General features: G+C 37.8%; 1 protein-coding gene across 2 annotated transcripts; it reads right to left on the reverse strand.

The window, feature by feature from the left end:
• Nucleotides 1-2,450: 2,450 nt before the first annotated feature.
• On the reverse strand, nt 2,451-10,798 carry cnp (2',3'-cyclic nucleotide 3' phosphodiesterase). Of its 2 annotated transcripts, XM_062984716.1 has the most exons (5): nt 10,582-10,798; nt 10,135-10,166; nt 6,005-6,784; nt 5,308-5,435; nt 2,451-3,923 (listed from the first exon to the last, which is right to left on the reverse strand). In XM_062984716.1, exons 3-5 carry the CDS (start codon nt 6,768-6,770, stop codon nt 3,447-3,449), a joined length of 1,371 nt encoding a protein of 456 aa, XP_062840786.1. In that variant the 5' UTR covers nt 6,771-6,784; nt 10,135-10,166; nt 10,582-10,798; the 3' UTR covers nt 2,451-3,446. The 2 variants fall into 2 exon arrangements, with proteins under 2 accessions (XP_062840786.1, XP_062840785.1); XM_062984715.1 differs by lacking the exon at nt 10,135-10,166.
• Between the last annotated feature and the right edge of the window lie 1,184 nt (nt 10,799-11,982).

Raw genomic sequence — 11,982 nt, forward strand, 5'->3', positions numbered from 1 at the left:
ATTAGGACATTAGTTTAATTTCTTGACAATCCTGTGTTGCTTGGTGCTTTGAGTCAGTGTATTTAAACCCTATTGGTAGAAAGAAGCAGGTTTTAATTTAAGGCCATTTTCATTTTCCCTGCTGCTGAAAAACATTTGATATTACAACTCACTTTTTCATTAACACCCCACATACAGCTTGGAATTGAAAAATGTGTGATGTTTTAAATCATTTAAATAATTCCAACTCATCCTTAAAGGTGATTCTTGAAAGAAAAACCACCTTGGATATGGTGATTCATGAAACTGCACGTTCAGTTGTATAGCCCCTGTCTGCATCTGTCATTGAAAATGACATTTTTGCTTGATCAACAAATTTCCTACATTGGAGTCAACTGCTGCTATTAAGTGAATTGGCATGTAATAGGATTAAAGCTTATGTTTACATTGTAAGTGGTCTTAACAATGTTTTCATTTCATTTTCCTGTTTTACCACCAATTTATCCTGGTCGAGGTCACAGTAGATCCAGTTTCCCTAGAAGAGTAACACAACGTGGACAAGACACCAATCAATCAAAGACATTGGATCATTTTGATACTTTAATTTACTTAAATCATCACTACATAAATAAAAACTGTGTATGGCTGTAATGTAGTTTATTATATTTGATAGGAGTGACAGTACAAGATTAAGCAGATGGTTTTCATGTATTGTCTCTCTCCTTGATAAGTCAGGACAAGTCTTGGCCAATAAAGTGAACAGGTATGTCTACATCTACTCTTACTTAATGCAGTCTGGAAACTCCAGCCAAGAAAATAATGTACATGTGCCAAGTGATTGCTGAGCAGCACCACTGACTGAGGTAATATAAAAAGATCAAACTTCTTTATATGCAGCTTTCATAAGTAATTAGGACAGTGTGGCAACAAAAGCACATTGAACTAAAACTGGAGCAATTTTAATATTTTAATATTGTTACCTGTATGTATCATCCACAGTCTGTCTCAGTTTAACCTAAATGATTTGTGTTTTATAATTCTGACAGTATGTTTGCTGCATTCGCATGTAGTTATTTCAGAATGACCTCTACTACACTCACTTTGATGACAAATGCTTATTCAGCAGTTTCTCCTCCAGTCAGTTTGGCACAGACTTGTACAAAGAGAGATACAGACAGATCAGGTTGAGCAAACTTGACAAATCTTGCCAAGAAATGATGAGTTAAGTGGGTAAAGGACAGAAGCTGTAAGTAAGACAATAAACAGTCATCTTTCTTCTAGTGAGATTCTTTAAAATAAAGAGATAAAGAGCTAAAAATGTAATACATTAATTAGCCCAGAAGTATTGTGTGTTTAGCCTGCTAGCTACATTGCAAAATAAAAATAATGCTTGTTTTGTTTAACATCATGTTAAACTATTTTGTGACAAACAGCCTGTTTCCTAAGAAGTCTACTTTCTTTTATAGCCCATGGAGAGTGTATTCCAGGTCATAGCACAAGCACAATTGTGTCAGCCCAGTGCCACACATTTATATAAGCAGTTTGATGTTTGCTGCAGCTCAGAATCTTGTCTCTTATTTGCTCTTACTAAGCTGATGTGGGTGATACATAACAAGTATGTAATTCAAAAGCCTTCACACCAAATATGTCTAGACTAAAATAAACAATTTATTTAAATTCATCAGTCAAATAAGTGAAATACTTGCATTTAATCTATCACTGCTTTATCATGGAAAGGGTCATAATGAGTTTGGTTCCACTGGGAAAGATTTGGCGCAAGGCAAGAATAGCATGGACAGGGCATCATCTTGCTATCATACTTACAAAAAGTAGTTTTGGCCTAACTGAGACTTGATTAATGCACTTCAATGCACTGGGTAGACTAACTATGTATGTATTCAGTTAACTATTTATTTATTTAGTATATTATTTAGTTTAATGTATTACAATCATTTACTGATGTAAAGGCAAATAGGTCATTTAGCAAAGTACTGTGCCATTTTTTTATTAATCATTAATTAAACGGTTGGTGAAAGACCTTTAAACTATGTTTAAAACAAAAAGAAATAGAATAGCATGAAGGGAATGCAATGCTGTATAAGTCACAGATGGGTAACCGATGCCACCTTGTGGAAGAATGTGTAAATGATCTTTAGGTTGAAGTTCAAGATGCAAACAATTAAACTACCCTTAAAAGCAGGTTGGTATAATGCCTTTTTGGCTTTTCACATTTCTTTTTTAAAAAACATCTCGCACACACACAAAATTATGAAAACGTTTTTATCTACTGTCACATCTGACCCCACAGCAATACTATCAATAAGAGGAAAAACACTACAGTAAAACTTGTATTATTGTAAAAGAAATAATTTCACTCAATGGCCTTGAAAGGCTGACAGACACAACCAAACAAGGAACCAAAACGAGGAGGAGACATTTTACTCTTGATAAAAAAGAACAAGCAGACAGAATGTCAGCCAAGCAGTTTTTTTTATTAAGTTTACAAAAAAGAAAGTGCAAAATACAGCACCTCAAACATCAGAGGTCTACATAAGCAGGGCTTCTGCCTTGTGCCACCCAGCACTAAACAAAGACAGACACCAGTCACAGTATTTTGAGTGCACCTTGTCAAAAGTGACAGAATTAGTGGGGGAAAAGTAAGACTAGCTCAGGGTTAATGAAAATACAATAGATACAATAGTGCTATGTTGTTGATCAGACTGGCAAAAGTGTAGCATGTAGCAAATTGTTAGAGGACATATTAGGAAGTGGTTATTATGACTGCAGCACTGTGTGAAATGCAAAATTCAAGGAACAAGAGATGTACATTCACTAATGATTGATTAAAAAAAGGCATAATGGGGAAATGCTTGTGTCAGTACCTACTAAATTACAGTGGAATGTGATTACAAAGCAAACGCAGCATGTGATGTTGCCTTTGCAAACAAAAAACAGAAGAAATGTACAAATGCACCCAAATGCCAAACCCAGTCATGCACACTCAGTACCAATGCAAATCTAAGCTAGAGGATAAACAAATAAATTTGGCATCAATACTGGCTGTTTGTTTCAAGACTTCTAACAGCCACTTATTTACCCCAATCTGCCCAAAAATTGTCTTGCTACAAATACATCAAGACAATAAGAAAACGCAATCCATCATATCAAATGCAAAGAAGACAGAATGGATATACAAATAGTGCAATGGCTAAACTATTACCTACAGGGTGAGTTCATGCCTCTAAGGCAGATTTTAAGGCCTTGGTGCTTGTGCTGCCAGGCAAAAAGAAAAAGGCACCTGCTAAAGAAGGGCTGGGTGGGGGCTATTAAACCGCTTTAAATTGGCAGTGTTTCCAATAAGTACTGATGCCCCCCCCCCCTCCACCCAGCCTTTTAAGTACACTAAAGCTGAAATTACACTCACAACCTAACAGACAAAACCACTGAATGCCAGATAAACCTCCATTTCACAGAATGACACATTTTTGCTTCTTCTTTTTCTCCCCTCCCTCTTTCTTGGCTGGTCCTGCCAGACGCTCCTTTTCAGAAAAGCTTGAGTAGGTGGCATCACATGTAACTGCCTCTCTCAGAGACAAGTACCAGCGCCCCTGGCCCAGGTACGAGAGTGTTCCCAGCTCCAACTCCTCTACAGCAACAACCTCCTTCTCTTCTTGCAGGACCACCAGGATATCCAGCAGGTCTAAACCGGTCCGAACAGGCTCCACGTCTGGTGCACAGCCAAGGGTCACATGGGCACGGCTACCTGCTGGTAGAGCCTCGACTGCAGGGAGTTCAGTCGCTGGAACCCCTTCTATATCAGCTCCTGCACCCCACAGTGGCATCTGCTCTGGAGTGAGTGTCACACGGGCACCAAAAGTGCGAGGTGTCACTATGAGACCAACAACAGACAGCTCTGTTGCAGTGTCATAGGAATCCTTAACCACCTACAGAAGAGCAAAAAGATGGACGTCAGCACTTCTGGTCTCAAAATCTGGAGCTATCATCAAAGTTCCACAGCTATCATGATTGTTTAGTACCAGTCACAAACAGGATAAGACATTACATTAAAATAAATCAATTTTAGCTGCAAGTATGCACCAATCCAATACTATATCAGGGTTGGCACATAGAAATGCTGGATAGGTCCCTTACACAGGCCACAACTTGGCATAGTGCAGGCACCTGTCAGGCGTTACATTCCTTGCATGCATACATTCTGTTTGGTTACTGTTTGGTTACATTTCCAATATGCAATGATATTTTAGCTATTACAGCTGTTATGAGGTGTTAAAGCCCTCAGCAAGTTGTCCCATCACATTTATGATATTTTAACTGAATTAGTCATTTCAACAGACTTTGGTGAGTATGTGCAGTAACACGAGGAATGAGTTAATAGTCCTGTTTTATTTAAATGGGGCAAAACGGGGCAAACAAAGAAAACCCACAATATTTATGTATTAGTGAGTGATTGGAATACAGCAAGATTACTTGTGTAAGCACCTGTCTGGATTTTCATTTAAAAGAAAAATATTACATAGTAAACAGTTTAGAGTGCCCACATGAAGGGTTTAAAGTTAGAGAGGTGTTTTCCTGATTATGCAGAAAGGTATAAATATATAAAGGAGATAGTGTTAGACAGTAATGCATCTTGTACAGTCTTGTGTTGCGGTTTCACATCAAACCAGCTCTGGTTTTGCTTAAGCAAATCACCAGTGCACATGACTCCCCAGTGAACAAAGTAACAGATATTCAAACCCACTGAAAGCAGTTAGCAGGCATTTTACCAAACCTTTTGAACTTTTAAAGAAAGACTTTTACAGTGACCCTAATACACCTTTGTATTAAACAGTATCCTGGTTTGAAATGAAATAAAAATAATAATAAAATGTACACCATTTACTAAACTATTTTGCTTAAAATTAGTTATCTGGATAAATGTGTAAAATGAACAACATTAACTGACTTGGAGAACTGGGAAAAAGTAAAATCTATTTGTTGAGATGAATGAAATTTCTATAAAAATGTAAAAAAAAATCCAAACTGTTTTACCATCATATCGGTAAAGCTGGTATTAGCTCCACTTTCACCAGAAATTTACTTTAGATTTTTGTTATCTTACATCAGTACAGTAAAGCATTTATTGCTACACCCACTAGAAGCTTCAATTTATAACCTAGTGTAATAAATAAAGCAGCTTATGAATGTTTTTTTTTTTAAATACTTTGTGGTTTAACACACTTACTCATGTTTGTCTGATCACACAAGAATAACACAAACTCTAAATGTGTCATTTTGTATTTACATTCTTTTCTCTTTTTAATGTCTAACCTGTTGTTCAGCATATTCTTTTGCTCCCTCTGCTTCTCCATAGTCACAGAACTTGGTGGTGCAGTGGAGTGTCTCAGGAGTTTGGAAGTATTGCTCCAGATCCACCTCTTTATCAGCTTCTCCAGTAACTGAAACAAAGAGAAGATATGTATTATCATACTGTAATGTAAATATACTGTTATCACTGAATCCTGAACATGCAAATACACTTTAAACACACATTATTATTATTGTGCTGACTGTATTTAAAATGGTCTCAGAAGTGCCAGAAAAGTGTTTAACAATAAATAAATAAAAAGATCAAACTTGTGAAAGTCACTCTCTAATCATGACACACTGCAGACTCATCTTGTTTTATTATATCATTGGAACCACAGCAACTACATTATTAACAAAAGCTTTAACATTCATCAACAATAAGATGAAAATAACATTTAAGGACAAAGACAGTGAAAAAGTAAAATGGAAACATTTTGATTTTGTAATGTTGGTAAAGTCAGTACCCTCACCCCTTCTACTGTGGGTAGCGTATAAAACGTGGATACACTGGACAAAGAGATGATTCATGTGACAAGAAGACGCAACAAGATGATTAACAAGCTACTCAGAATAAAGACAAATGTAAAACTTACGTATCATTTATTTCTGAAATGTTCTGTTAATTTGTTGACTAAATACAGACCCACACTTTACTTACATTCATTGATATGTTTCTTGAAGACCTCCAGTGTGTCCAGGGTCTTGAGGAAGTCCATGGTGGAACACCTGATTCTCTCTTTAACATCTGAAAGTAGGAACCAGCCATAGAACAGTGGAAGAGCTTCCTCTTTTGGTTGGGCTGCCACTTCTTTTGGGGGCTCGGCTTGAACCTGCTCCTCTTCGGCTGGCTTCTCCTGCTTTTCCTCTGTCTCTGTTTTTGGAGCTTCAGCTTTCTCTTCCTCCTTCACTGGTTCAGCTGGGACCTCATTCGGAGCAGCAGGCTCCGGTGCAGCAGGTTCTGGTGCCGCAGGTTCTGGTGCCGCAGGTTCCGGTGCAGCAGGCTCAGTTTTGCCAGGCTCCTCTGGTTCTCCTTTTTCTTCTGATGGGACAGAAGGCTTCTCATCATTTTCTGGTTTCTTCTCTGGTTCATCATTTTCTGGTTTCTTTTCTGGTTCAACAGCCTGCTGCACCACTTCATTCTCTGTCTCAACAGCTGTCTTTGGGACTTCCTCTGGCTCTTCTTCCTTCTCTGGCAATTTCACAGGCTCTTCAGATGTCTCAGGCTTCTCGTCATCGGGCTCCACTTTAGCTGTTTTCTCTGTGGACTCCGTTTCTGGTTCAGAGGCTTCCACTGCTGGTTTCTCTGGCTCAGGAGGTGGTGAAGGAGTCTCATTCACTCCTTCAGATTTGGGCTGCTCAGGAGTCTCTGCTGCCTCGGTCTGAGCTACAGCCTCCGGCTCTTGCTGATTCTGATCTGCTTCCATTCCTCAATAGCAACCTGACAAATAAATAGACAAATAAATGACAAATAAATTGAGACCATCAGTCTCACAATGACTAAACTTCAAGTATTTCAATATATAAATGATCAAGTCTACATTATTTTAGCTGTGTTGTAGCTTGTCTGGTGGGGATCTGATAGCTCCAGGCACCAAACATTATGAAAAGCTATAACTCAAACACATTCTTCTGTAATGTGAAATTTTTATGCATGTGCTTTCATGAGCTACATATTTTATACCACATAAGTAATTAAAAAAGGAGCTTTAATAGGTTAATTTTGCCAACATACACAATATGGCCAAAAGTAAGTGAACAAACCTCCTAGTTACTAAATTCAGGCATGAAAACCAAACCCATTGCTAATGTGTACATACAATCATATTTAATAAATTCTTCCAATTTTCTGGCAAGACTTTGGAGGCCGAGATAACACTTTGAAGACTTCCAATGTAGCAAAACTATGCAACTGATCAGTTGCAGGCCAAGGCTTTATAGTCCACAACAGATAATGACTCTACAAATACTGTATGGCCACACATTTCTACATACATTCTGCAACATTTTGGAAAGCCCTCCCAAAAGAGTGGAGGCTGCAATTGTACAGCAGCAATGATGCCCATTTGACACTCCTCTCAAAGACACAGCCAATGAGTCTGAGAACTCATGTGTGGTTACTTTCAAGTTTAAAACCCAGACAGGTTGGACTGTTGGTTTAGGCAAAGGATTAAGCTAAAGCAACAGATTAGCTATGGATAATGTCATATATGTTTCAGTTGCTTCAGCAAAGCATTTACTCAAGACACGCACCAGGTTGCATCTTTTTAAAAAAACATTTTGTATTACCTGCAAAATGACAAATATGTGACACACACACAATCATGCATGGCACATTAACCGATTCAACATTTTTAAGAAGTCAAGCTAAATAATCACAGATTTTATTTTATTTACTACGCATGAATGGAACTCAAAACAGATTAAAGGACAGAGAGAATCTGTCGTCTGTAATGGCAAACTTCAAACCCTACAGGGTTTCAGCCTGGCACAGTTTTTGTGCAAACTTAAATAGAAACTGCCCACTGTTGTACCACCTTGGGCACAAGCTGCATTATTAGTAGCACTGGAAACAACTGGAAACAACTGGAAACAACTAGGGAGAAAAAGGGACACGCCAACACATTTTGATTGTTTTTTCCTGGATTTTCAGCTGAAATCTGATTAGTCACTCATTTTACTCTATTTCTCCAGACATAGACATAATGGATGTGTGTATTTGTTCAAAGCTTTGTTATTTAGAAAATGCACTTTCATGGGTTTACCAGCTCTGGTCAGTTCTATTGGCCTTTAGTCAGGGTCACCATGAAAATGGCTAAAAAACATGAAGGACATCAGCTGACCCATGTTCCTGTTATCAGACACAAAGCAAACTTCAGTTTGGGCAGCAGTGCACCTAACATTTCCCTAGTCAAATCTGTTTAATAAATGTAACCTAATAAAACCAGGCTGCATTCACACAAGATATCAAGTACTGTATGATATAAACAGCATATTTAAATAAGTATATAGACACTGTGACCAAGATTAGCCGGCAATAATAAAAACTTTGTTGAAAGTACATGTGTGTTACATGCACATTTGTATTTTGCAACCTATAAAATAATTAACATTTGGTCTTTACAATATTCATGCAACAATGAATACATTTAAATGTTGGACATTTACCTTATTGTTTATATACATGTCCAAAATTCCAAAATACAAAAACAATGGTCCACAACCTTTAAAGACTGTCCAGATAGCCCATATTACAATTAACTGGAAATGCAAATTTTGTGAAATTCATTTAAACACATGACATGTCAATAATCTTTAAACTTTAATAATTAGTATTATAAAATTATAAAACACACTACTGACGTGTCAAGGTTGCTTCAGGATAACCTAAACATAACACTGCAGAACAGTAACACACATAAATATTAAAATGAGAGCTAGTTTAGCATTCGTAATGTAAATTTTAAACAAAGTGCTGGTAGCCATCAGTCCATTACATCTTAAAAATACTATTCAAAATTTAACTGGTATTATAAAGCTACTCTCAGCAATATTAGTTAATAGAACAAGGTCAGTACAGTCATACATTAACACTGTATATCGATTCATTATGCAAAATATCCCATCTATATCTGTTAGGCAATACTGTGCAGTGTCAGGTGATTGATTATTTTTATTATACGGACTATTGTTAATACATTTTCAAAAGTTGAATGTAAATTAATCTAACATTATTTTATCATATAGATTATGAAGGATTTTTAAGAGATTTAATGCCACCTAGCTTGAAGCCCTTAAACTCCATCCTTCCACCCATGGTGGGCTGCCTGCTTCAAGCTAGGTGGTCACTAATTACATACATACTCACATTTTAACATAATTGCCATCATAGAACGCAGCCAAGTGAATCTAGAGGATGTTTTTAAGGAGGTGTTGGGAAACTAAGACAGTAAACTGCTCAGTCAATGACCAGACTTATCAGAACATATTTATTTATACCAAAAACACCAAACCATTAACCAAAGCTTGATACTGCAGCATAAATAAACTAAAATAGCCCAAATCAACAAATACCAAGTATAATTACAACTAAATAATTAGATATTTCTGTTGAATTGTATCATAATTTCTATGACTATCCTTATTTTGTTCTGTTGGCACATTGTCCAATTCTCTCATGCATCTACATAGTTTATGTTCATATATATGAGGCTGTGAGCATTAATAAAACTCTCTGATCTGCCATACTGTGATCCACATCATGTAACTGACAGGCTGGTGGCCTGCATGACTGATCAAACGGAAACAATGGACTATAAAGATTACAGTCCATGCACGTTATTGTTTATTTCTGTTATGTTTACTCTGAATACAGAGCAAACTAAGGTAATAGTAAATACATGGGAACACAGCAGAACATACAGGTGAGAGATAATAATCACCAGTGTGTAACAAAACCAGCGTGAGACTTGAACACCTGCAAATGGTTTGCGCCGCTTCTTTGTGTGCCAACACTGCACACTACCGTACTACATAGTATATCAAACTAGATCTGCAGTCCCAGCAGCGTTCGGATCAGCTCTACTAATTAGTAAGGTAGTGTGGACGTGGATTTGGACACGCTTTCCAATCCAGTAGAGACAAAGAGATGATTTAAGGTGCTGGAAAGAGAAAACGATGCAAGTGAAATAGTTCCACAAAACTGCCTACTTAAAGATACATATGGTTTATTATTAAAAAGAGAATAAAATGGTGTTAAAGATGTTTTAGTAAAGCAGATGCAAGTCTTACTAGACTGGTGATGAGTCAGTGGTGATGGTTTGCTACAGGGAACAACAGACAGGGAATTTAGGGGGATTTGGGGGAAGAATTGGGGAGTGGCAGTTACATTGTTAGATATAACAGTTACAGCTGCAGCATGAATACACACAAAACACAATATATACACACACACACACAACACACACACACACACACACACACACACACACACACACACACACACACACACACACACACACACACACACACACACACACACACACACACACACACACACACACACACACACACACACACACACACACACACACACACACACACACACACACACACACACACACACATATATCATTAATACAAAGAATCAATAGAGTTTAAAAGACCAGCTGTAGTTACAAACACAAACATATTTAGCTTTAACGTTAACCAAGAACAAAAAAAGGTTTTTCTTCTCACCAGGGCTGAAGTGTAACAGTGTATAAATTCCGGGTTCTGGCCGTGGGTCGCCGAACAGAAGTAGTATTTAGGCGTTAATGTGGCTGAAGCGGCCCGCCTGCCTGGACTGTAACACTCACAGAATTAGCGGAACCACATATACACACACACACGCGAACGCGCGCTCTCTTCAACACGCGTTGCACACTCTGTCGAGAACGCGGGCGCGTGCATGAGGCTGACGGCTCGGCTTTACTGCGCGTTCATGCGCATTGAAGAATTACCGTAAATACTAGTGACGCGCCTTCCGGCGTTTCTGTGAATCACATTAAGGGGTTTGGCGCAACATTAGGAGTCGGTTCTCTCAACCCTCGAACGACTCCTTTATTTGAGTTTAAAAGCACTGACAGTCAGCGACACTGATCAGTTATACATGTTATTTGAGTTTTCAGGATAGGTATCAGACCCAACACAGACTTAACCAGGATAAAGTTAATATTCATTTACACGCACTCACTAACTGACACGTAAAAACAATTTTGGGCTGCCAATCAATTATTTGTTTATTTTTAAAGGTGGAAGGAAACCAGAGTACCTGGAGGAAAGCCTTGCAAACACATGGAGAGCATGTAACGCAAGTACATTTATATTCTGCGCATTTATATTCTGCAGACGCTTTTATCCAAAGCAATTTACAGTACTGTGACAGTATATTGTCCAAGCAATTGAGGGTTAAAGGCCTTGCTTAAGGGCCCAACAGTGGCAGCCTGGCAGTGGTGGGTCTTGAACCGGCAACCATTTGATTACTAGTCCAGTACCCTAACCACAACTGCCTGTAGCTTAGTGGTAGCAAGTATTGAGTGAGTAATTAAATGAATGTGTAGGTGTGATGAATTTGTGCAATGCCATAAAGTATTTATGCCTCAAAAGGATAAGAGGCTAGTGAAAATTAGTAAAAGAAAGAATGCTCAGCATAATAATAATAATAATAATAATGTGTTAATGGAAATCATTTGGGTTGTGTGGGGGGTTGTTCCCATTTTCTTGTTTTTTATGCTGGAAGGAAAAAGGCTAAGAACTGTAGCAATTGTTTTTAATGCTGTAAATCCCGTGATTGCATGTGAGTTACAACATTTAAAAGAAAAGACAGTAAAAGGAAGGTGATTTTGACTTCACCTACATTTTTACACAATCCACACATCATCAGTCTGATCTAATGTGACTCACAATGTTGTAAGTTCTAAGTACTGACTTGATTGTTACAGTACATACTGGTGGCTTTTCCTTAACACTACAGTAGATTCAGAAAGTATTCAGACTTTTTGGACACTTTGTGTCTTGGATTTTGAATAGATATTTTACCCATTAATCTACCCTTCATCCATAATGACAAAGAAGACAAAGCTGCAGTGTAAATTGTGG

This window comes from Trichomycterus rosablanca, chromosome 22 (assembly GCF_030014385.1).
Source record: "Trichomycterus rosablanca isolate fTriRos1 chromosome 22, fTriRos1.hap1, whole genome shotgun sequence".
NCBI lineage: Eukaryota > Metazoa > Chordata > Actinopteri > Siluriformes > Trichomycteridae > Trichomycterus > Trichomycterus rosablanca.

What these genes read in the sequence shown, in the direction of transcription:
- cnp (XM_062984715.1), bottom strand. Translation starts at nt 6,770, where the DNA reads ATGGAAGCAGATCAGAATCAGCAAGAGCCGGAGGCTGTAGCTCAGACC. An exon ending in CAAGAAACATATCAATGAAT is followed by an intron (nt 5,436 to 6,004) that starts GTAAGTAAAGTG and finishes TCTTTGTTTCAG; the next exon opens with TTACTGGAGAAGCTGATAAA. An exon ending in AAGAATATGCTGAACAACAG is followed by an intron (nt 3,924 to 5,307) that starts GTTAGACATTAA and finishes GCTCTTCTGTAG; the next exon opens with GTGGTTAAGGATTCCTATGA.